The sequence below is a fragment of the Siphateles boraxobius genome, unplaced genomic scaffold, assembly GCF_051911475.1.
Source record: "Siphateles boraxobius isolate OS27281-9 unplaced genomic scaffold, OSU_SipBor_1 49, whole genome shotgun sequence".
Classification (NCBI taxonomy): Eukaryota; Metazoa; Chordata; class Actinopteri; order Cypriniformes; family Leuciscidae; genus Siphateles; species Siphateles boraxobius.
The window spans coordinates 5,461,655-5,488,766 of record NW_027509130.1 but is presented as its reverse complement, the minus strand read 5'-3'; the positions used below and the strand labels follow the sequence as shown (position 1 = coordinate 5,488,766).

The window sequence follows — 27,112 nt, the reverse complement described above, 5'->3', positions numbered from 1 at the left end:
AGTCAGTCAACTAGAGTTGATTGAACTTACTCATTTCAGCTGTTCTGAAACCGAAAACTCAGAGTTTCCCATCTCAGGGTAAGTCAACTCAGAGTTCAAGTTTTAACTCAGAGTTGGTTGAACCTCCTTATTGAAATGGGCCCCAGGTGTCTTCAATAATGGTCAATCATCACTCAATCAATCACTTAATTAGCTCATTAACTTTAACACTCTTGAGTGTTAATTTAACACTCATTTTAACACTCTTGAGTCTGGAGCCAAATTAACTCCCAGGAGAGTTCATTTAACACTGGAGTTTTTGCTGTGTGAGTTCATGGGTGGAATAAAAATATGGCAGGACTTTTACTTTCTGACCCCTGGACTTTCCACCTCTGCTAGAAGTATATATGTTGTATTCACTTAATATTGTTGATTGGTAAATGCCCACTAGGGGGAGTTGTTGTATTATGTGTGGAACTGGTACACTTTGTATTTTGGGTGTGAAGAGAAAGTATGTTTTTGGGAATGAAATGCTTAAGTAAAGAGATGTGCGTTACCTTGTGTGATCTCTCTTGTTTTTTGTGACTACACAACAACATTGAAGAGAAGAGTAAATTATGACCTAATTTATTAACAGTAAATGTACTTTCATGGCATCCCTAGCTCAAAATCAGTGCATTAAGTGCATTTATATGTGACCAAAAAAAGCAATATTAAGTTTTAAATAATTTCAATAATATCAATCATTTTTGTTTCTTTCCTATTTCATTTATTAATGTATCACAGCAAAACATTCAAGGGTGAATCCATAGGCTGGATTTGTCCAGCCCTGCACCCAAAACTCAGTATCTTCTATCAGCCTGGGAGTTTGACTGAGAAAGCCAGGGGCTGAAATCAGGAGACAAAGTGATGGAAAGCAAAGTTGGTTTATTGAATAATCTTAGTTGCATATGTTCAGTGCTCACACTGTTTCGATGTCTGACTACAAATCCAACCAGAGTTATTATAGCCAAGCAACAGCAATGGAAAATTACTGCATCACAACATCGTCCTGTGATGTAAAAAACCTTGCAATGGAGACATTCTCTTAACTCTTATTCATGAAGACAAACATCCCTTGAAAGCACACAATTATAAAATTAAAAGACAATAGCAACCATTGCAAGAGCAAGAAAATATGTAATATGTAATATAAAAACATAAAATTATAGAAATTAATAATAAAATTATTAAATGATGTAAATCAAATTATAATAAATGATACAATTGTGTAAATCAAATAATGCTGCGAATAATAAATGATTAAACGATAAATCAAATGACAACTAGATAAATGGCTAATGATTATAAGTGATTAAAAATTAAAAATCATTTCAAAAACAAAGAAAATAATAATAAAATGATTAAATGATGTAAATCAGATAATGTGAAAATGAATAAATTGTACAATTATGTAAATCAAATAATAATCAGAATAATAAATGACTAAATGATAAATCAAATGACAACAACACAAATTACTAATGATTATAAGTGATTAAAAATTAAAATCAAATCAAAAACAGAAAATAATAATAAAATGATTAAATGATGTAAATCAAATAATCTGAATCAATTGTACAATTATGTAAATCAAATAATAATCATAATAATAAATGATTCAATGATTAATCAAATGACAACAACATAAATGACTAATGATTATAAGTGATTAAACATTTAAATCATATAAAAAACAAAGAAAATAATAAGACAACACAGAGGTTGCTACTGAGATTCCTTACACAACGCATAAATTATCCAAACTCTGAATAGCATCTTGTTGTTTGTGCTCTCTCCATTCAGGTGGAATCTCACCACGACCCTGGAATTGTTTGTTATAATAATTTTCCAGATCTTTCTGGAATCGGCACACAAACCATTTCCAGTAGGACAGTTCAGAGTGATCAGGGGTGATGCTCCACTTCGCATAAACTCCTCCTGCGCTTCTGTATTCTTTATAGAGAAAACTCCCGTTAGATGCAATAAAGATTTGATTACTTGTTACTACAGTTGTGCAAAAATTAGCACAGAGATTATTTGTGTTACAGTAATGCCATCCATTAATTCCATCCACTCTGTGGAAAGGAACACTGTGATCTCCATCATGGTTTTCTATGGTGTTGGTGCAGATGGCTTTACAGAACGGACACTGAACCCAACAGCACTGACAGAAGTGATCAATCAGACGCTCATCTGGTCTGTCTTTATAGTCCAGCTTTACTGGAAAAGTCTTTGTGAATCCACTGCTGATGTCTGATATTATAGCAGGAAGTTTGTCTCTTATCACATCTTCTAGGAGTTTCACATCAACATCATCATGATTTAGTCCACTGAGGTCTTTTTCAGAGAAGATCAGCACATCTGAGAGCTGCTGTGTGAAACTCTTCAACCATGAACCAACATCTCCACTGTTCACTTGAACATGTTCAGTGGATTCATGTGCTGCTTTCATGATCTTCTGCTTCAGGAGTTTAATGTTCTTCTTCATCTTGGGTAAAACACTGACACTGAACTTATCAGTGATGTACCGGCTGACTTCATCTCTGATGAAACCCTTGAAGTGATCTCTGGGGTTTTTAATGTAGTTCATGTATTTTTCAAAATCTTTCTCTTCTGCCAGTGTCTTCAGGATGTGTTTCTCAAGTTTTGATCTGTTTCCATTCAGTGATTCAGAGTTTTTCATCAATTCATCTGTCAAATCTCTGGCAGTCTTCTTGTAGACACTCTGCTCAATGGGCTCTTTAAGTTTCTGACAGATGATCTCACCAAAAATGGCAGCTGATGATGATCCATGACAGTATTTATGGAAAATCCTATAGTACTCTTCTCTCTTCTTTATAATATATTGGCTATTGGCATCCCTGAACATTTTGTGTTGGTCAGTGATCATCTTGTTTGCTCTCATAAAGATGGAAATAACCAAATCCCAGAAGAATTCATTCTTGAACACATATTTCACTGATCCTTCCTCATGTTGTACTATTCTTGCCTTGATGTAACATGTGAGTTGTTGAATACAGCTGATGTTGTAGCCCTTCTTTGGAATGTCAAATGACTTAATCTTTTTGTCTGTATGCTGAGCAACGTCTGTGACTAATGCTCTTATTTGAACTTCATCCTCTTTAGATGGAGAAAAATTTGTTAAAACTTCACTTGATATTTTTACCTTTACATAATCTGAATAACTGGGCACAGAGAAAATATCTGTGCTCTCCATCCTTTTGTCCTCAGAAACACATCCATAGGTGTCACTGAGGATCTCTCTCACATCTCTCATTATATCAATGTCTTTGATTGCAGGAGTGTCTCTGATGATCTTATTCACACACTGTTCCCAAAACAAATCAAACTCTTTCTTCAGTGTTTCTTCGTCATTTTCTATATCTTTAAGTTTTAAGGCAAGTTCTTTGCTCTTTTCAAATAGAGAGTTTTCATGATGTTTTCTCTGATAATCAATATTTTTCTTCATGTCTCGTTGCTGAAGAACCTCCTTTAATTTCCTCTTGGTTTCTTTCACAATGTTTTCCTGAAGCTCATTGATTTTGATTTCAAATGATATTTTCCACTGAATCAGTATGTCTTTATCTTTGTCTTTCTCAAAGAATTCTGGCATTGATTTTTTCACATCTTCACTTGTCTTCTTCAGTTCTCTTTGCAGATCAGTTTCCTCAACCTTATGAATTGCTTCATTTTCTATTTGGTTGTGTAGTTTGTTCTCAGTTTCCTTCAGGGCACTGCGAAGCCTCCAGGACCACTTGCTGTATTCGGTCTCCAGTTTCCCGTAAGCTGAATTCTCCAGAGAATTTCTGAAGCTGAAGACAAATTGTTCATTCAGTAAAGCCCCCCAGAGATCTTTAATACGATCTTTTAAGTGTGTCAGCATCATCACATGTGAATTTGAGGCATGGAAAGTAATGGTTTTCTTTAGCTCTTGAATGTTCTCGCAGTAGTTTGGGTTTGGTGGTGCCATAGGTGGGCTTCCTTCCCAGAGCTGAGCAAAATACTTCACATCATTCTCTATATCAAATCTAATGACATCACTGAAACATTCTGCATCATAGACTTCATCTTTAGCAGCGAGTTTTGTCATCTCATCAAGTGTCTCCTGCAGTCGTCTTCTTCCCTCCATGTTTTTTTCTCCAGCTGTGATGTCTGAAATGTTCTGATGCACAAACACACACCTGGGAGACAGATTTACCTTCTTCATCCTTATGAAGGCCTGAACAACAATCTGAAGAACGTCCTGCATCTCAGATAGGTTTTCTCCAAAGATGTTAATCAAGGTTAGATTACCAAGACCAACAACAAATGTAGCCAGTTCATTGTCATGATGTCTTGTTGATCTTCCAGCCAGTTCTAGAGCACGAAAACCCTCAGTATCAACAACCAGAATATAGTCAAAGTTCATCTGTGTTTTCATCTCGTCTGAGACTCTGACCAGCTGCATGAAAGCTCCTCTGGTGCACCTGCCAGCACTGACGGCAAACTGGAGTCCAAACATGGCATTCAGCATGGTGGATTTCCCAGATCTTTGGATCCCTAAAACTGACAGCACAAATACTCTCTGGTCTCCCAGTTTCTGGATGAGTTCATCTATAACAGCAGAGATCCAGACCAGAGGAACATGAGCAGCATCTCCATCCATCAGCTCCAGTGGAAATCCAGAGATCATCATCTCTGCTGCAAGACTCGGGAGAGAAGAGAAGTGAAACTGCAGGTCTTTCTTGTTCTTCTTCACAGATGAACATGATTCATAGATCTGACTGATCTCCCTCATGATGTGCTCCAAACCAAAGGTTGCAGCTTGAAGATCCTCAGATATTCTCTCAAGTTCTGTTTGTTCAGCTTTGAATTGTTCAGGTTTTTCATTGTTCTCTTTCAGTTTTAAAACTGTGGACCACTTTTCATCATACTTGTGATGAAGAACAGAAAGGTCAACAGATGTGTGTTCATCCAAGATGATTCTGAGCCATTTAAGAAAAAACATCTTTTCATGTTCAGTTTTTGAGTTCATTTTTTTATTAAAGTACGTCATAAACTCACTGATATCACATTCATGCTGTTGTTCTCGGATTTTCTTCATTTCTTCTTTTTTCCCACTTCTTGCCATTTCTATATTATCTCCTTGAGGTCGATGCAGTTCTTTGTTCTTCTGACTCCACTGATGCCACAGTTTTCCCTGACAGGGCAGAAATGATTTTTTGATTTCTGTCAGATCTTTATCCTCCAATAAACTCATCATCTGCTGTGCTGCTTCTCTTCCTCTCCTGCAGTCTTCATCATCTTCCTCATCTACTCTGATGTCTGAGTGTTTGGACACATCTTCAAGTCTGAAAGTGGAAGATGATTCTGAGAGACAATCCTGTATGGCTCTTCTGAGTTCTTCAGATACATCTGACAGATTTCGGTCCTTCAGACCAATCTTAAATTTCCCTTTCTTCATCTGCATTAAAGTAGATTCATCCTCCGTAAGAAGACAAATAAGCGGCGTTGTTATTCTGATCAGATTCTGGATCTTTTCTGCACTTCTGTCATTTTTCTGAAGTCCTGGTAGAAGAACAACATTGACTGAGGCCATTTCAGTGAGCATCTGCAGCTGTTTCTCATGGTTTCCTGCATCACCGTGTAGATTACAGAACGCAACACAGTCAGTGAATTTATCATCATATGATCCAGAGGGACAGAACCAGGCGATCTCCACCACTCCATCCATCAGGACTCTGGTTCTGCTGCTGCCTGGGCAGTTCCTGTGGAAGAACGTGTTGTGTTTCTCATTGATCAGACTGTTCATCAACTGAGACTTCGATGAGGACACAGAGCGAAACCTGAAGAAACTCACCATTGGAGTTTGTGCCTTGTAGACCGTGTGGGTTTGACTAATGATTTCATTGTTGATGTTTCTCATCTTCCAGCTCTTGTTGATTTGTCTGAATGTCCAAAGAGGAAACTCAATCTGTTGTGTGAATGGATCAGGAACAAGCAGAGGCAGAGCGTACTGACACTGGGACAGTTTAGTGACCAGCAGCTGCTTCAGGAAACCATCAGCACAATGAAACACGGCCATCTGAACATCCATCGGGTGAATGCGATCAGATTGACTTGTTCTTTTGTTAGACATTGTCACTGCTTGGAATACATCACCAATGTCTGCAGATGTGTCAGTGTCTCTTTGTTGGGTTTGATCATGTTCATTGGCCTTATTAACATGAATGTATCTTGCTCTGTAGTCCATCATCAGTAGTTTTTGTAGGAAAGTCTGAATCATTTTCTCTTCAGCAGAGGACTCATGGGACTGTAATGAATGGGCAGTTATCTGAAGAACATCTGCAGCTCTCAGTTTATTGTTCCTGTGAAGATTAAGTCTGTGAAACAGGTGCTGTATTTCTTCACTTTCAGTCTTTTCCTGACGTGAACTGACGTTCTCTCTCTGTTTAATAGACACAATAATAACAGATTTATTTAATTTTGTATCATTCAAATGCAATCATTCAGTATTGAAGTTCACAAGTTCACACTTACATCAATTAAACAGAGTAACGATTATGCATATTTGGCGTGCTGTCCGGGGGGAGGGCTCCGACCTCGGAATTTTTGCCTGAACCCAGAGTACTACCCCCGTTGTTGTAAGAGTATTTAGGACTAGAAGTGAGGAGTTCGGTTGATGGAGGGATGCTGATAAACTGTCAATGAACGTAGGTAAGTTTGCTGTATATATACACCTCTTAACTCGTTGATTGGGTTGATTAACAGGGTGTTCTCCACTCGTGTCTAATTAGGTTTAAATATCTGAATGTGCTCAACGTTTTTAATTAGGTTTAATTATCTGAACATGCTCCTCCCGAACTTTGTTAATAAAACATTATTAAGATTAAAAGTAAAACACATTCTTTTAAACCAAGTTTATTGTTCATTGAGTACAATTACCGTAAAACATCAAATAGCCGAGTCCCAAATAGATGCCTGTCTCTTTTACACACCTGGTGTGGCTACAGGTTTGGATAAAAAAAGGACGATCTCAAATAGAGGCCTGGTCTGTTTTTTAGTTTCGGGTTGTATTTAATCTTCTAAACCCCGTCAGATCGTATGTTTAAGCCAGTTCTATGGTGCAGATTGCGCACACAAGAGAGCCCTGCGCATCTCTGGGCGGGAGCTGTTAGCACAAGCAAGGCAGGAACAGTTAGCGGAGGCCAGAGAGGGAGAAGTGGAGGAGACCGATGACGAGGAGGAATTCGCCAATGAACTTGTAGTTGAGGATCGCGGTGATGATGTTAAAGATATAAAATACTGGATGACGTGTAATTTCCTGCTATTAAATTCAGATAAAAAGGAGGTATTACTTATTGGTCCCAAAAATTACCCACAAAACCAATACAACTTTAATTTAGAAGGATGTCCTGTTACTTTATCCTCTACATTAAAAGACCTGGGTTTTATAATAGACTGCAACTTGTCTTTCCAAAATCATATTTCATATGTTAGAAGAAAAGGCTTTTTCCACCCTAGAAACATTGCTAAGCTACGTAACATGCTATCAGTTTCTGATGCAGAAAAGTTAGTTCATGCATTCATGACCTCGAGACTAGATTATTGTAATGCTATATTAGCTGGCTGTCCTGCATCTTCAATAAACAAGCTACAGTTAGTGCAAAATGCAGCTGCTAGAGTTCTTACTAGGTCAAGAAAATATGATCATATAACACCGATTTTATCATCTCTACACTGGTTACCTATTAAGTTCCGTATCAATTACAAAGTATTACTACTGACCTATAAAGCCCTAAATGGTTTAGCTCCTGTGTATTTAATGGACCTTCTATCGCCCTGTAATCCATCGCGTTCTTTAAAGGTCCCCTGACATGAAATTTTCCCTTCTGAGGTTTTTTAACATTAATATTAGTTCCCCTAGCCTGCATTTGATTTCAGTCGGTGTAAACCGAGTTTTGGCTATCTTTCTCTGCCTGTGAGAAAATGAGATCTCAGACGGGCTGATCTTGAATCTCCCCTATATGACGTCATATAGGGGAAAGGTTACCTCCCCTTCTCTGCTTTGCCAGCCCAGAGAATTTGACCCACCCATGAGAAAACGAGCTATAGGAAGTAGGAACGCGCGCGCGCGATTTTAGATTATCCTTAAGAGATATCATGGCGTGTGACCGATCGAAGCACAAAAGTTGAATAGAGAGATATAATGGCTTGCAAACGAGCAAAGCATGGCAGTTGATCATTGTTTGGATGTACAAATGAACACAAAAGTATTTTTTAGTTCCTTCATCCGACCCTCTGAAGAAACAATGGGTTAATTTTATTTTCTCTGGAAATGCGCTGACACAACTTCTCAAAGTTTTGGATGGTCCAAACATTTCACCGACGACTGTTTCCTCAACTTGGGCCAATACAGAGCTGGCCTCGATCAACGTCTGAAAATAAATCGATCGAGCTACCAAGCAACAATTCAAGTTCAAGTTCAGAAAGGTAGGCTAATCTTTCTCTCAAAATCGTTCAATACTGTTAATGCATCAGTAAGTCAAGCCAGTGACTAAAATATCACCTTCACATCGTTTCTTTTAGTAGGATAAAAAATAATCTTATTTAAATTGTGAACAAATTATATACAGAAATCGATCAAAGAACAAATTTTCACACAGCGCGAGTTTATCTGGACAACTCGTTATGAAATCAATGACACACCTGACTGCACAACGAAGCTCTTACTGTATGTACATCATCGTGTTTGCATTGGTGAAAGCATTAGAGAGAGTGCAGAAACTGCGTTGCAATGATAAGATCTTCAGTCTCGCGATCTACAGACTGTCATCTGCTTGCTCAATGCTCATCACAGCAGCATTTTATGTGATGGGAATAGATCTAAATACTTTAAAAACTTCTCACGATTCGTTAATCTCGATAGCTGTATTAGTAAAAACCTATAATAGCAGTAGTAAAGGTATTCGAGAGACTTTCACATGTAATACGTAGCTATTTCATATGCACGCATGTCAGCCAATCACAGCAGTGGCCGCGTTTACACTGAATCCCACAGCAGACACGCCCCTTCAAACAGAGTGTTCAAATCAGAGGCTAAAATCAGGCTAGGAAAAATGCCTTTTATTTCTAAATTATGACTATTTTTGATCTAAAAAACATACTAACATTATAAGGGCAACCCAGGAAACATTATAAAATAATAAAATAACCCCATGTCAGGGGACCTTTAAGATCACTAAATTTGAGGCTTCTGGTCATTCCTAGGATATCCAAGTCCACTAAAGGAGGGAGGGCGTTCTCACATTTAGCTCCTAAACTCTGGAATAGCCTTCCTGATATTGTTCGAGACTCAGACTCGCTGTCCCAGTTTAAAACTAGATTAAAGACGCATCTCTTTAGCCAAGCATTCACATGCTTACCTTTTATACTACTGTTGAATCAGATCGAATGCATTAATATTATGAACATCAGCTATGCTAATTATTTCTCATCTGCCTTTCTGCTGTTATCTCGGGACGCTAGTCCCGAGGTAAATAGCATTCGTCAGCTCCAGTTTGTATCCAGCCTCTCACGGAGACTTCAGATCCCCCAACACCTGCGATGAGATGACTAAACGCCTGTGAAGAGACGACTCAACGCCGGCGATATGTTATGCCCTAAATTAATACATGATTAACTGTATTTTTCTATGTACATTTCTGAAATGCACTTTCTGTAAAGCTGCTTTGAAACAATATGTATTGTGAAAAGCGCTATACAATAAATTTGAATTGAATTGAATGTTAGTGATGAATAGGGTCATTTTGTATCACATGATTGTTTTACAGGATAGCCTTCATTCTTTCTTGTTGATGTGTTTCGGGCAACTAGTTCATTGGCTCTATGGATATTACCGGTAACTTGTATTGTTCAGCCCATGCTGTCACATCGTTTCGTTTTTTTATGCTGCCAATAATCTAAAGGGTCGCACACCATACGAGAAGCGCAGCGCCGCGTTGCGTCTATGACAAATACGATCATAACATGGTACAAACATGATCTTAATTCCATATCCTTAAACATAACAATATTGCTGGCCATAAACTGACAAAGTGTGCGTCCGGTGTGCGATACCTCAAGTTGTCATAGACGCAACGTGGCGCTGCGCTTCCCTTTAGACATACGGTAATATAGTAGGCTAATTCTTACATTAACTGATTTGTTAAACACAAGCACAGATTTGGTAACCTCCTAATGTCATGCTTTCCGTCTATTAGCCTATGCAATTTGGATCGTTATCTCTAGGCGTACACTCAATGAACAACATCTCAACACTAAATTAAAGGCCTGTCTCATAGACATTCATAATATGACATTCATGGGTTTATCTCCCCCTTTGAGCCTGCCAGGCACAATTAAAACATTAAGAGCTGTCCTCTCAAATCTGTCCCAAACAAGTTATAATGCTCCCTTTCCTGTTACTCTCTGTTACAGAAGTGCATGTCAAGATCAATTGCAATTAGACCTTCAGTTGGGTAAACATTTTGAATTCTCAATGACCTCATATATTACTCACACTGTGAGTATCATATGACGATGTCACTGTGATCATCACATGATTCCACATGTTGACTGGGGATCCTGTTCTTTTCCATATTTTGAATTTACTTTTTGTTTGTTTGTTTCTTTTTGTTATACATTTTCTTATTTTGTTACTTGCTCCTAAACCATAGACTGGGAGTAATGTACCAGTTATGAAACATAACTCGCATTGAAAGCACAGGCATAAATTGCACAGGATGCCACACGAATCTGCACTCTTACCTTCATAGCTGATTGTGTCTGTGATTTTCCATTCTGTTGTGATCCATTAATTCCTGTTCCTGCTCCTGCCGCAAGTCCACCTCCTAGTGCTAGTGATACTTTTTTAGATATTGTTGCTGCTGCTATTCTTAATCCTACAATTAATGTTTCCACAGGTAATGCTGCTTTCACTCTTTTTACTAAGTCTACCGCCCATTGTAAGTTATCTATCACCCACTCTATTTTATTAATTGCCCACTGTAATTGTGTTCTTCCTGATGCAACCATTGCAGCTCCGGCCAGCGCTCCAGTTACTGCTGTTCCTGTTAGTGATTGTGTTCCTAACAATAAGTGCAATATTGCTGTTGCTGTTCCTGCTAGGCATCCTGCTACTGCTACTGCTATATCTGCAGTTCTTTTCTTAGCTTCTGCTTCCCATAGTGATTGTAAAATGCTTATTCCAGCTGCTGCTCCTGCTGCTGCCCCTGCTACTGCTGCAACTATTGTTAATGTTACTGAATTACCTACTACTAGTGCAACTAGGGCAACTGTCAGTGCTATTGTTACTGTTAGTGGTGATTGTAGTAATTCTGCTTTCACTCTTTTTACTAGGTCTACCGCCCATTGTAAGTTATCTATCACCCACTCTATTTTATTAATTGCCCACTGTAATTGTGTTCTTCCTGATGCAACCATTGCAGCTCCGGTCAGCGCTCCAGTTACTGCTGTTCCTGTTAGTGTTTGTGTTCCTAACAATAAGTGCAATATTGCTGTTGCTGTTCCTGCTAGGCATCCTGCTACTGCTACTGCTATATCTGCTGTTCTTTTTCTAGCTTCTGCTTCCCATAGTGATTGTAAAATGCTTATTCCAGCTGCTGCTCCTGCTGCTGCCCCTGCTACTGCTGCAACTGTTGTTGATGTTACTGAATTACCTATTACTACTGCAACTAGGGCAACTGTCAGTGCTATTGTTACTGTTAGTGGTGATTGTAGAGTTGCCCTTTGTTCTCCTGCTTCTTCTCCTGGCACTGCAATATTAAAGAAGAATTGTCTTTATGAAATGTTGTCATCATCACAGAAAAGCAAACACCTCCGATTATGCTCACTAATGTGTATAGGATATTGATGTTATCCATATATAATTTACATTTCTTACCCATGTTGCTTGATTTTAATTTGCCAGGATGACACAGATCTTCCCATAAGAACCCTTGTCAGGTTTACAGCTCCTTTCCCCCTCTTTATTCCCAAGCCATTTGCCCCCCTTCAAAGAAACAACTGTTAAAACATTTTGTAAATATTTTTTTGCCATGCAGCAGATAAAGATTACGTAGGTAAGCAATAGCACAGTCAGAATGTTCATGGTGGATTATTAACCAAGTCTTTTCCTAAGGAGCACAGTAGGTAAACAGGCGAGTATGTGACTAAATGGGAATATATAGCTGGAGGAAACCAGGATATGACAGAAAATTGACATAGGAGGTAGCTGGAGTTCAATGGTGGAGATCGCTGGAGTGGAGACTTACAAGCAATGTTCCCTCTAATTTTTTTTCTTGCTGAGCAAAACTTTTTTCTATTGGGCGGACATATTTCGCCACCTGAGCAAAAATATTCTTTAAACCTGACCTGTACAGCATACGTAGAAACACAATGGTTTCAACATTCAGTTTTAACTTTTAACTTGAATGTGCCATTTCTATTTTATTTGACCCTTGATGTAACTTATTGGTATTAAATCATATTTTTGAAAAACAAGCAGTTAATTAAGAAGTCACTAAATGAAGCACATTTTAGGTTACCTGATATTTTTTTCACAGTGCTGTTAACTGTACAGTCTTTACCAAGAAATCATATGAAAAATAATTTACAAAATCTTCTGCAGGACAGTTCAATTCTTTACAATAATAGAATATAGTATGAAAGAAAAGTAAGCTGTTACACTGAGATGGTTTGGGAAAAACATAAAGTGTTTTTGTACAGTCAATTAATTGTGTACAGGAAGCATTAAACCATCAAAGTTAAATGATTGTTTATTTCTTAACAATTTCCAATATTTTCTTTAGCAGGGGGTTTCAAAGTTTTTAATGGCAATGAGCCCGTGAGATTCTTTATTTAGGCTTATTATATAATAAAATATAGGCCTAATATAATATAATATAAAAAAAACGAATTAACGATAATTAAAAAACGAAGTATTTGAAATGATATAATATATCAGTTTAAAAGCTTCAATTTGTTTACATATTATATTATTATAATATGAAAACAAACTGAAGCATTTAAATAGATCAAATAGCTAAATATTTTCAAGAAAAGTGAATATGTGAACTCTTTTATAGTAATCTAACCATGCATGAAACCCCCCCCCCCCCCCCACACAAAAACATCTTTTTAAACTAATGATGTATTTTGAATTTGCATGCGGGTGGGTGTGTAATTGTTACCGTTCTGTGTCCATCAACAGTTATTTCTACCACTTTAATCAAACCACTCTTCTTTAAAACATTATGATGTGATTTTATTTCACATGTCTGCATTTCGCGTTGCCTCTCGTATTGAGCTATTTGGTCCGCACGCAAGACTCACTGCCAATCACACGTACTCACATCATTCTCTTTCTATGAAACCTGTAAACTGCATTTACCAGTTTTCACTCTATAGCGGTTGACCAGAGCACTGAAATTATTTCTCACTTAAACTACAATCAAATGGATTTCCCCACACATTTCGCGTCAGTCCTCTGCGTGGCATTTTAATCTTTTCTGCGCGGCCACGGCTTCAGAAGTGCGCGGCCTCAGCATCAGAAGTGCGCGGCCGCGCTCACGCGCAGCTTTGAGGGAACATTGCTTACAAGCCAACCACCACGGCAAGTGAAGCTGTATCCATCACAGAAGCCATGAGTTCAGTGATTCAGGTCAAATGATTGTGAAATAAGAATTGTTAAAACACAACCAACACCATCAGATTTTTTTCCCTCTTCGTTCAACTAGCTGTTATAACTCAGTTAGAACCTCCAAACTAGATCCAAAGTTAATAATTAAGGGGGCTTTTACACTGGGCTCGTTTGCTACGGTCCGAGCCCGAGCAAGATTGTTCCCGGCACCCCCCGTAGTGTTGGTCTGGTTTCACACTCAATTTGATTATATCGAACCCTGGTGCACGCCGCATGATATAAAACAGAGCGTGGGTCAATATGTTGTGTTTTTTATTAATTCGGTGCTATTATGCGCAGTTGAGTGAACAATACAGGTTTACTGTGAGTGTTTGTCACATAAAGTGCCTTTCTGCTGCTTGCAAATGGACTCTTTTGAGGAGACAGTGGATTTCCAAATTTGTTGCCCTGATTCCACGCAATATGCGCGAATACAATGCAGGCTCACTCTCGCTCGTATCCAAGGTAAATCAACAACACTATCATCCCTTACATGTGTTTTATTTAACTAAATACATCACAATCAGCTAAAAAGTATGCGCAGGTCACTTTACTTCCTGAACAAGTGCGCACCCGAGTCCGTGTTGCTTTCACATTCACGCGAACTGCGGCACGGTTCAGGAGTAGCCGAACTCAGACCACCTCCTCCAGGTAGTCTCGGGTTCAGTACCCCAGTGCGCACCCGGGTCCCATGACAGTGTTCACATTAGCGATTTTTCATGCGAACCGTGCCCCTTTCCGAATTAACTGCCTGTGTGAAAGCCCCCTGAAAGACCATGAGCCCAGCTACAGTAAACACTGATCACCATAATGGTCACTTGAGATTTGTGATTTTCTCCTTCAGTGATTCGCCTTGTTAACATCAGGTGTCTTCAATAATCCTCAATCATCACTCAATTATTCACTTAATTATCTCATTAACTTTAACACTCTGAGTGTGGACTCATATAAACACTGAGCAGTGTTAATTTAACACTGGGGATTTTGCTTTTTGTGAGTATGGAGTAATGGAGTAAAAAAAAAATTATAATATATTTTTTTAATCCTTAGGGTCACTGGAAATCTGGGTGTCTACATGGGTATTTATCATTCACATTTAATTGTAATTTTGCAGGTTTCATCCTTCATACTAGTCAGATGCCTGTATTGATCAGATTACACATTACTGGAAGCATTTATATACCAGTTCCACAGCCTATTGATAGTGTTAAATTGATCATTTAAATTACCCAAAATGAACCATTGAACTGACATTGAATTATACAAATTTGGAACATATACAATACAAAACAGAACCTAAAAAAGATGTGTTTGTCACTTTCACAAACCTACACACACTCAAAATAATGATATTTTGGCTTTACTTAACTTTATGTCAACAGGTTCCCAGGTTACACATAACTGGGTTACGTTAAACAAACATAATTTGTTCATGTAACTTCAACATCATGGATTGAAGTCATTTTAAGCGACCCAATTAAACTCTGAGCAGAGTGTTAAATGAACGAAGCAGTGTTAAAGTTAATGAGATAATTAAGTGAATAATTGAGTGATGATTGAGCATTATTGAAGACACCTGATGTTAACAAGCAGAATCACTGAAGGAGAAAAACTGAATTCACCATTCACCATAAGTTACCGTTATGGAGATCAGTGTTTGTTTTAGTTGGCCTATTGACCATTAAATAATTAACTTTAGGTTTTGTTTGGCTGCTGTACATGAGTTATAACAACCAGATGAACAAATAAAAGTGATCTGATGGTGTTGACTTTAACTCAGAACTTGGGTGTTATATGAGTTCAGTGATTCAGGTCAAATGATTGTGAAATATAACAAAATCATCATATTGCCTGTTCATTCACTAAAGCAGGGGTCCTCAACTCTGGCCCGCAAGATCCACTTTCCTGCTGTTTTTACCTACAACCCTAACCAAACTCACCTGAACAAGCTAATCAATGTCTTCATGATTACCACACCTTAAAGGAACACAGCAAAATCCCCAGTGTTAAATCAACACTGCTCAGAGTACATATTGTCCCAATCTAAAGAGTGTTAAAAGTGGTAAATTTAATGAGATAATTAACTGATTAATTAAGGGATGATTGAGCATTAGTGATGAACACCTACTGTTAACAAGCAGAATGACTAAAGAAAAGAAAAACTGACTTCAGCCAGAGTCTTAGATGAATTCAACTGAAGACATTAAATCTCTGAAGATCTCAGCAGAGGAGGATTAAACAACTCCACAAACAGCATTACCAGCTTTTCTGATTACTAACCAGACTGACTTTATTTCTGTCAGACTTCTACATAAGGTATTATTCTGTAGAAGTCTGATATAAAGCAGAATCACTGAAGTAGAAAACCGGAATTTCAGGTCACCATTATGGAGATGAGTGGTTGCTTTACTTGAGCTCTTGACCCTCACATTATTAACTTTAGATTTTGTTTGGCTGATGTATCTGAGCTGCACCTGCCAGATGACCAATGAAAAAAGTGATTTGATGGTGTTGGTTATACTATCACAGTCATTATTTGAACTTTATGATTTTGATTTATGTTGTTGGTTACAGCATAACTGAGATTCTGCATAAATATCCAGAATTTGAGATATAATATAAAGGAGTTCTTAAAAGTTGGAAAAAACAAACAAAAAAACTCTATTTTAGGCACAAACAGATATCGAGATTCAGTCAATGCATCTCAACAATCCTGACGCGCAGAATATTCAATTAGGAAATGTAACTTACATAGACAATTCAGATCATAATTTATTCATACCGCAATGCATGATGAGAGCCATTAATGAGTTGTGATTGATGGCAACGAGGATTATTATTGTCACCACGGTTGAGATTCACAGGCTGATTATTGATGTCTGTGTTTCTAAAAAAATGCATTAAAAAGTGATTTGATCAGGACAATTATTATTAAATGTTTTGGATTATAAGGAAAAAACACTTATCATATGCTGTATAACCAATTAACTGTTGCTATCAAGTTAAGCCAGATCATCTGAATGAGTTTCATTTTTCTGATCACAGCATGATTATGTCAAAACATAACTAACACTATCAGATCACACTTGTCTTTGTTCATTTGACTGTAATAAATCAATAACAGCCAACAAACAAAATGTAAACTCAAAGTATAAGGATCAAGAGCCCAAGTAAAGCAAACACTGATCGCCATAACGGTGGCTTACAATTTTAGATTTTCTCCTTCAGTGATTCTGCTTGTTATCATCAGGTGTCTTCAATAATGCTCAATGATCACTAAATTAATCACTTAATTATCTCATTAACTTTAACACTCTTGAGTGTTAATTTAACACTCATATCTGCATCATATCGTCCATCTGAAAGCAGGTGAAGGCGATTTACTACTAATCAAGGAACCGGCTTTACTGATTAGATGCGCATAACAACATCGTGCGATTAATCGTGCAGCCCTAGTCTGGAGCCAAATGAACTCCTAGGAAAGTTCATTTAACACTGGAGTTTTTGCTGTGTGAGTTCATGGGTGGAATCAAAATATGGCAGGACTTTTACTTTCTGACCCCTGGACTTTCCACCTCTGCACATTTGAGACAGATTTGAATCTGTCATATTCAAAAATAAAATAAACGCGTGAGAGCGTGTTATAACTTATAATTAGGGCTGGGCGATATATCGCACGATATTGTTATGCGCATCTCGTCAGTAAAGCCGGTTCCTTGATTAGTAGTAAATCGCCTTCACCTGCTTTCAGATGGAGCGGCATTTACTCTACAGCACAAACTCCAGTGTTAAATTAACACTCAAGAGTGTTAAAGTTAATGAGATAATTAAGTGATTAATTTAGTGATGTTTGAGCATTATTGAAGACACCTGATGTTAACAAGCAGAATCGCTGCAGGAGAAAATCTCAAATTGTAAGTCACCGTTATTGCGATAAGTGTTTGCTTTAGCTTAGGGGTGGTGATGGTGCAGTGGATGAGACACATACCTTTGGTGTGGGAGACCCGGGTTCGAATCCTCTGTGAGACACCAATGTGTTCCTGAGCAAGACACTTAACCCCTAGTTGCTCCAGAGGCGTGCGACCTCTGAAATATAGCAATTGTAAGTCGCTTTGGATAAAAGCGTCAGCTAAATGAATAGATGTAAGTGTAGTTGGTCTCTTATCCTTTAAACATTCCCTTTAAATGTGTTAGTCTACTGTTATTTAATTATAACAATCAAATGAACAAAGAAAAGTGTGATCTAATAGTGTTGGTTGTGTTTTGGCATAATCATGCTGTGATCTGAAAATGAATCTTATCCAGATAGTTTGGCTTAACTTATTGGCAATAATTTTGTGCATCTAGAGCATATATGAGTATAGGTATGTTTCTTCTAATCCAAAATATTTATTAAACACTGTTCTGATCAAAACACTTTCAAATTGAACCATTTGGAAACACAGACATCAATAATCAGCCTGTGAATTTCAACAATGGTGACAATAATAAAGCATATTGCAGTGGCTGCCACCAATCACAACTCATTAATGGCTCCCATCATGCATTGTGATATGAATAAATTACAGGGGTGGTAAAAGTACTCAAAAATTATACTCGAGTAAAAGTATATATACCTAAATAAAAAATGACTCCAGTAAAAGTAGAAAGTCCTCCATTCAAATATCACTTGAGTAAAAGTACAAAAGTATCCGATTTAAAACGTACTTAAGTACCGAAAGTAAAAAGTAAATATTCAAACTGTAAATATCAATAATTAAACATTGCATATCACTCCCAAAACAATTGATCTGTTTTAATTGAACAAATTATTAGATACTGCAATTAAGAATTTGTTAGATTTGCAATCAGTCAAGAGACAATGAAGCACCTTGCATCAATTCTAAACAATTTCATTAAGTTTAGTGACAGCATATTATGGTGCAATGACTGGTAGGCCATTCTTTGATACAAATTTTACAATTTCAATTAAATTATTGTGGTTTGATTCCGATCTTGATTCAATAGATTCATTTTGATAAATATTTGGTACAGTAGATGCATGTTAATTTTTAAATTAAGAAAATCTCACCTAATTCTGTAAACATAGGCTACAGAGAGCCCTGTCAGCTGGTATTATTATATGTTAAAAATACATGTGATTTTTATTATAATAACAACTTTATAATATTTTAATGATATAAGTAAAAATATAATAAATATATAGTGCACATTAAACAAAATACTAATTTATACTAATATTACATATATTATAAAATACAAATTTTTCTAGCCAACTAACATACTATGGTCATTAAATGTTTTTTTTTTTCCTGGGGTAAATGTAACGTTATGTGACATTGTTCTCCAGCTGTTTTATTGACCTCTATCCGCAGTTGAAAAACACTGATTTATTGATATTATGTATAAGGTATATACATTTTGGTAAGTTGTACTGTATCTTTCAACATAGGCTACCTATTATTGTTCATTTGTGTTTATTTACAATTAACTAGTAGTAAAGAGATTAACGGCACCCCATAGCAGGCGCTAGCTATCTGTCACATCACATTTAAAAGCTCCAAAACGGTATTTATTGTTTGAATTTCATAATAAAATTGACAGAATCTGAGAGCTGAGAATTTGTTCCATATCAAAAGTAACCTACTCTGTCTTGTCTGTTGGTGTCAGTGTCCTCTTTGCTTCGCTTGAGAAAATCTCTCTGCGTGAGAAAATGGATGTGTGTCGTGAGAACGTGTGGAAAGTGTCAATTGCGTGAGTCTCACACTGAATGAGTGAGAGTTGGCAGCTCTGCAATAGACATGTTCCATAACATTAGCTGCATCAAACAGAAGATCTGCAAGATACAGTGTAAGCGGGAATCTCTGGGTCATTGCTGGGCAGAGCTGCACCTTCACCTGTTTCTGCGGTCATCTTCCACAATGGCGAACTGACTGCTATGTGAGCGTATGCTGGCAAAGAGCTTGCGCGTTCTTTTTTTCAAAATAAAACCAAGTTTTTATTGGTTTGGAAAGCCAGTGTAATAAATACTTGGAGCAGGCATGGGGAAATGTAACTGAGTAAAAAGTAAACTTTGTCTTCAATATTGTAGTGGAGTAAGAGTAAAAGTAGATGCAAATAAAAAATACTCAAGTAAAGTACAGATCCCCGAAAAAAATACTTAAGTAAATTAACGAAGTATTTCTACTTCGTTACTTACCACCACTGATAAATTATGATCTGAATTTCCTTTTCCTAATTGAATATTCTGCTCGTCACCATTGTTGAGATGCATAGGCTAAATCTTCAAGTCTATATGTGACTGAAAGAATGATTTTTTTTATTAGAAACAACTTTCAAGAAATCTTTTATATTATAGCTAATACTCTGGATATGTATACAGATTCACAGTTATGCTGTAACAAACAACATAAATCAACAACATAAAGTTCAAATGATGATTGTCATAATCTAACCTACACCATCAGATCACTTTTTTCTTTGGTCATCTGTAGGCTATAACACAGTATACCATAGTTACACCTTCAGCAGCCAAAAACAAAATCTAAAGTTGATAATGTAAGGGTCAAGAGCCCGACTAAAGCAACCAATGATCGCCATAACGGTGGCTTACGATTTGAGATTTTCTCCTTCAGTGATTCTTCAGGTGTCTTCAATAATGCTCAATCATCACTAAATTAATCACTTAATTATCTCATTAACTTTAACACTCTTGAGTGTGGACTCATATACACTCGCAGGAGTGTTAATTTAACACTGGAGTTTTTGCTGTGTACAAAGAGCCGTAGTTAACTGACAAGCTGAGCCATATCGCATTAATTATCGCTGGCGATACATCCGCGATATTGATGCGATATGGCTCAGCTTGTCAGTGAACTACGGCTCTTTGTAGTAAATGCCATAATGTCATATTATTGCCAGATATGACGACGCTACTGCAAAACGCATCACTGCAGATGAGAAGCTGAGCATCTATTCATCAAGTCAAGGTGCAAACTATCGCAAATCAAAGTGAAAGTAAGTCGAAGAAACTTAACACATAATCATCACCAAAGAAACGAAATGATCTTACCAGGGCTGTTGCAGCGGTCTCTCTTATTGTGGTCTTTGATTTAGAAATTTTAGCTGATCAATAAAATGCAGCTCACATCTGTTGCTTTCGGTGACGTGAACTCCATTAAATCTCCATTTAGCGCGGGAATTGAAGATCGGAGTTAAATCCGTTTTGCAAAAACACATTTATGTGACCAGGTGTAAATGGAATCGTTTTGATAAATCAGATAGCTAGGTGAAGTGGCCAGGTGTAAACAGGCCCAATGATTTCACTCATTTATCACATTTTTAACTGGCTAACACTCTAATTGTGAAGTCAAATTTTACTAACCTGAAGTGAATCTGGATTCCAAAGAGCAAACGAAGGTTCTCTGCTGAATATCATACAACAATGTCTTGAATCCTTAAATCACATGAGTGATGTAAGCCACTGTAACTGCATGTGTTACTCTGATACAGTATAAACTGTGGTAGCCTGTGTCTTAAATACTTGTACTTACATTATGCAAATCTATGTCAGCCAATCAGAGGTGATCTGTTGGCTACTGCCTTCAATTAAATCTCATGGCATTAAGGAAATTAAATTTCTTAAGACTTTTGAGAACTAAAACTGATGTTTTTCTTCAAAATGAGAAGGAAATCATTCTGCCCACACACAAATAACTAAAGCAGCAATGTAGTCAAACCAGCCAAATGTTTTCTGAATATAACTGAAATGCCTGATAAGAAGAAATTTAATACATATGTGGTGTCAAGAGAACTACTAAAGTAAACGCTGATAACCATGATGGTAACTTCAAATGAAACAATTATTCATCAACAGGGACGTGCAGAGAGTTCCTCAGGGGCAGGGGCTCAAATGTAAAAAAAAAAAGGGCATATGGCATCACATAAATAAATAATATATATCAAATAGTATAGTAAAACCATTATTTTAAATTGTAATCATTTTTTTTCTATATTTTTTATCAAATAAATGCAGGCTTGATACACATAAGGGACTTCTTAAAAAAAAAAAAAGTAATGTGTGTGCAAATGTTTGACCAGTATACTGTACTATTATACTATTGCTGCAAAATTATCAAAAATGTTAAAATAATAAAGTCACCATTTCGCGTGTTGTTGTCAGCCTACACTTCACATTATAGGCCTGTACGCCTGGGCTTCATTTAACAAACTATGATAGTTTCATCAAATGGTAAACGATGTATCAATATAGACTAAATACAATTGACTTACTATTCTTACCATTAATAGGCTACTACTTTTGGTGCTGGTTTTGTGCAGTGCTTTGTAGTCAATTAACACCCGTTAGTTCAACGACACAGATTCAGATCGCTTCATAAACATAAATTCGTCTGTCCATGTAATTTTAAAAGATTTATTTATAAATGACCGGAAAATTACGCTCCACTTCACATTGTCCAATGAAATTTGAACTTGTTGTGCCAGATGACGATTGGTCGGTGTATTATACATGACAAACAGGCTTCAATTAATTATGTAATATTTTAAAATATGTGATGTGGATTTTTAATTGAATCGACAGAAAAACTTTTATTATTGTGAAGAAAAAAAAGTTGAAAAATTGTTTGGTTTATTTTGTTTCTTGCCGTCGAGCCATATTTGGCTCTAGAGTATCGGTTCTCGAGCAGACTTTGGGATACGTTTACACTGGTGCATTTTCATTTTAAAACGCATAGCTTTTGCTACGGTTATGCCTGCCGTCCACACACACTACTCCGGGGTTTTAGACCCTCGAAAACGGAGACTGACCCCGTCAGTCAAGACCTATTTTTTTACAGTCTATGGTCAAGTCAAGACCGAAGCAAGAAGACCCGCGCAAGGCGCAACTTGACGCAACTGACGCAACCCATAGCAACGCCCCAGCCAGCACAGCCATGTGGGGCCCAAATGGGTTTGACCTGGGCTATCTAACTGGGACCCAGCCAGTTTTGCACCCGGTTTCCATGTAGGCCCCACATGGGTTTGCCCAGATGAAATGAACACAGCTCAGTGTGCACACTACAGGCTGTTAAATGTAACACTGATCAGTGTTGGAGTTAATGAGATAATTAAAGGTGCCCTAGAATGTTCTTATTTTTTATTTTATAATGTTTCCTGGTTTACCCTTAGAATGTTAGTATGTTTTTTAGATAAAAAATAATCATAATTTAGAAATAAAAGGCATTTTTCCTAGCCTGCTTTTAGCCTCTGATTTGGACACTCTGTTTGAAGGGGCGTGTCTGCTGTGGGATTCAGTGTAACCGCGGCCACTGCTGTGATTGGCTGATATGCTTGCATATGAAATAGCTACGCATTACATGTGAAACTCTCTCTCGAATACTTTTACTACTGCTATTATACGTTTTTACTATAACAGCTATCGAGATTAACGAATCGTGAGATGTTTTTAAAGTATTTAGATCTATTCCCATCACATAAAATGTTGCCGTGAAGAGCATTGAGCAGATGACAGTGTGTTGATCGCGAAAATGAAGATCTTATCATTGCAAAGCAGTTTCTGCACTCTCTAATGCTTTCACCAATGCAAACACGATGATGTAAATACAGTAAGAGCTTCGTTGTGCAGTAACGTGCGCCATTGATTTCATAACGAGTTTGGCAAGTGTCCAGATAAACTCGCGCTGTGTGGAAAGATTGTTCTTTGATTGCTTTCTGTATATAATTTGTTCACAATTTAAATACGATTATTTTCATCCTACTAAAAGAAACGATGTGAAGCTGATATTTTAGTCACTGGCTTGACTTACTGATGCATAAACAGTATTGAACGATTTTGAGAGAAAGATTACCTGTCTGAACTTGAACAATTACACATCAGAAAGTGTTGCTTGGTAGCTCGATCCGATGCCAGCTCTGTATTGGCCCAAGTTGAGGAAACAGTCGGTGAAATGTTTGGAAATTTCCAGAGAAAATAAAATTAACCCATTGTTTCTTCAGAGGCTCAGATGAAGGAACTAAAAAATACTTTTGTGTTCATGTGTACATCCACCCTGAGCAACTGCCATGCTTCGGCTGCGCAGTTCCGCCTGGCAATGAGGGCTGGCATTATGCAAATATTTGGAGGCGTACATATTAATGATCCCGACTATTGCGTCACAGTCGGTATTGTGTGGAGAACCAACCGTTTTTCAGGGGTGTTTTTCATAAACGTGAATTAAATGAGAACGCGAAAACAGTCCAGTTTGAGATTCACTCTATGTCATGTCCATGCACTGAACTCTTGTTATTTGACTATACCAAGGTAAATTCAATTTTGAATTATAGGTTACCTTTAAGTGATTGAATAATGATTGAGCATTATTGATGAACACCTGCTGTTGACAAGCAGAATCGCTGAAGAAAAGAGAAACACAAGAAACTACTTCCAGCCACAGCCTTAGATGAATTCAACTGAAGATAAAATACACGAAATCTCTCAACATCTGATTAAACAACTCCACAAACAGCATTACCAGCTTCACTTATTACTAACCAGGTTTACTTTATGTCTGGTAGACATCTACAGAAATTCTTATTGAAAATTAACAGAGGTTAAGATGTTGATTATTTATTGAAAATAATAGTTTGATTTGATGTCACCATTATGGTGATAAGTGTTTGCTTTAGTTGGTCTATTGACTTTTTAATAGGGTTGGGCGATATATCGCACGATATTGTTATGCGCATCGCGTCAGTAAAGCCGGTTCCTTGATTAGTAGTAAATCGCCTTCAGCTGCTTTCAGATGGAGCAGCATTTACTACAAAGAGCCATAGTGAACAGACAAGCTGAGCCATATAGCATTAATATCACGAATGTATCGCCAGCCCAGTGATAATTAATGCGATATGGCTCAGCTTGTCCGTTAACTACGGCTCTTTGTACACAGTAAAAACTCCAGTGTTAAATTAACGCTCCTGGGAGTGTATATGAGTCCACACTCAAGAGTGTTGAAGTTAATAATTAATTAATTGAGTGATGATTGAGCATTAGGCTATTGAAGACACCTGAAGAATCACTGAAGGAGAAAATCTCAAATTGTAAGCCACCGTTATGGCGATCATTGTTTACTTTAGTTAGGCTCTTGAACCGTATATTATTAAAGGTTGTATCAGCGATTTCAGGCCCAAACAAAAATGATCACATTCATCTAATCTTTCCTAACGATCAGCTAGCTGCCTGCCCCATAAGCAGGCTGTAAAAAAACGCGTCTCTGTAGGCAGCCCAGGCTCTGAGATCTGCACACAAAAACAAATGGGTACAACCACCACTCAAAATCAAAATAAACAGTGTTCTAACCAATCACCGACAGGGTGTTGTTTGTTTTTGCGCTCCTGCACGGCGCCTGCACGCAAAGTCGGAGCAGAAGAATAAGGCAACGTCTATCATCAACCCTATGCTATCAACGGTCCAGATATATTTAACATGGAAGAGGCAATCCCCAAGAAGAGAAGGAGGATTAGGGCGAGGGAATACCCTCGTTTTTCGTCAGAGAAACGAATAATAATCGGGAAGGGTTTTGAACGGTGGAGAGAACTCAAAGAATTGAAAATTTTTAAATCGGACACCGAGGTAGCACTGTTTCTTCTGGACAGGTGAGTAGCTTCTAGTGCTGACTTTTTTGTATGTGAACTGTGTGTGAAAATATAATTCTTGAAAAGTGAAGCTCGACTAAACCTGGATAGCTCTAGCGAATATCAGATTGTAGGGATTTAAGTGTGTGAGATTGGCATGCTAGTGAGCAAGTTGATTCTGACGAATTGGAATTCGTTGAGGGAGGGGCGAGCTAACTTTGTTTGGGATCTCTCTTCAAACACAAACAGAAGTGACTGTACCCACAATCGCTGATACAACCTTTAACTTTAGATTTTGTTTGGCTGCTTTATCTGAGTTATAACTGCCAGGTGAACAAAGAAAAAAAGTGATCTGATGGTGTTGGTTATATTATGACAATCATCATTTGAACATTATGTTTTTGATTTATGTTGTTTGTTACAGCATAACTGTGATTCTGCATAAATATCCAGAGTTTTAGCTACAATATAAAGGATTTCTGAAAAGTTGTTTTCTAAAAAAAAAAAGTCTTTGTGACTTTTCGTAATGGAATATTCTGCTCGTCACCATTGTTGAGATGCATAGACTGAATCTTGAAGACTGTGTGTGCCCTAAAATCACACACAGACTTCAAGATTCAGTCTATGCATCTCAACAATGGTGACGAGCAGAATATTCCATTAGGAAAAGTAAATTACATAGAAAATTCAGATCATAATTTATTCATATTGCAATGCATGATGGGAGGCATTAATGAGTTGTGATTGGTGGCAGCCACTGCAACATGCTTTATTATTGTCACCATTGTTGAGATTAACAGGCTGATTATTGATGTCTGTGTTTCCATGTTTCCGCTGTTTTTTGAGATAGAATATAAAGGATTTCTTAAAAGTTGTAAAAAAAAAAAAACTTTCTTTCAGGCACACACAGATAACAAGATTCAGTCAATGCATCTCAACAATGAGCAGATTATTCAATTAGGAGAAGTAAATTACATAGACAATTCAGATCATAATTTATTCATACCGCAATGCATGATGGGAGCCATTAATGAGTTGTGATTGGTGGCAGCAAGGATTATTATTATCACCACGGTTGAGATTCACAGGCTGATTATTGATGTCTGTGTTTCTAAAAAAATGCATTTGAAAGTAATTTGATCAGAACAAGTTTTAATAAATGTTTTGGATTATAAGAAAAATGCAATTATCATATGCTGTAGAACCATTAAACTGTTACTATCAAGTTAAACCAGATCATTTGAATGAGTTTCATTTTACAGATCACAGCATGATTATGTCAAAACATAACCAACACTATCAGATCACACTTGTCTTTGTTCATTTGACTGTAATAATTCAATAACAGCAGACAAACAAAATTTAAACTTAAGGTATAAGGATCAAGAGCCCAACTAAAGCAAACACTGATCACCATAACGGTGGCTTACAATTTTAGATTTTCTCCTTCAGTGATTCTGCTTGTTATCATCAGGTGTCTTCAATAATGCTCAATGATCACTAAATTAATCACTTAATTATCTCATTAACTTTAACACTCGTGAGTGTTAATTTAACACTCATATCTGCATCATATCCATCTGAAAGCAGGTGAAGGTGATTTACTACTAATCAAGGAACCGGCTTTACTGATTAGATGCGCATAACAATATCGTGCGATTAATCGTGCAGCCCTACTCTGAAGATCTCAGCAGAGGAGGATTAAACAACTCCACAAACAGCATTAGCAGCTTCACTTGTTACTGACCAGACTGACTGACT

The 27,112-nt window shown here is 37.3% G+C and overlaps 1 protein-coding gene across 1 annotated transcript; it reads right to left on the bottom strand.

Moving 5' to 3' along the window:
- Positions 1 to 1,689: 1,689 nt before the first annotated feature.
- On the bottom strand, positions 1,690 to 21,218 carry LOC143710959 (interferon-induced very large GTPase 1-like). Its single transcript, XM_077202225.1, has 4 exons — positions 21,105 to 21,218; positions 11,945 to 12,052; positions 10,810 to 11,816; positions 1,690 to 6,448 (listed from the first exon to the last, which is right to left on the bottom strand). Exons 2-4 carry the CDS (start codon positions 11,946 to 11,948, stop codon positions 1,760 to 1,762), a joined length of 5,700 nt encoding a protein of 1,899 aa, XP_077058340.1. The 5' UTR covers positions 11,949 to 12,052; positions 21,105 to 21,218; the 3' UTR covers positions 1,690 to 1,759.
- Positions 21,219 to 27,112: the final 5,894 nt, after the last annotated feature.

Excerpts from the sequence above, each read along its gene's own strand:
- LOC143710959 (XM_077202225.1), bottom strand. Across the intron at positions 6,449-10,809 it reads AGACACAATCAGCTATGAAG|AGAGAGAACGTCAGTTCACG; the intron begins GTAAGAGTGCAG and ends TCTATTAAACAG.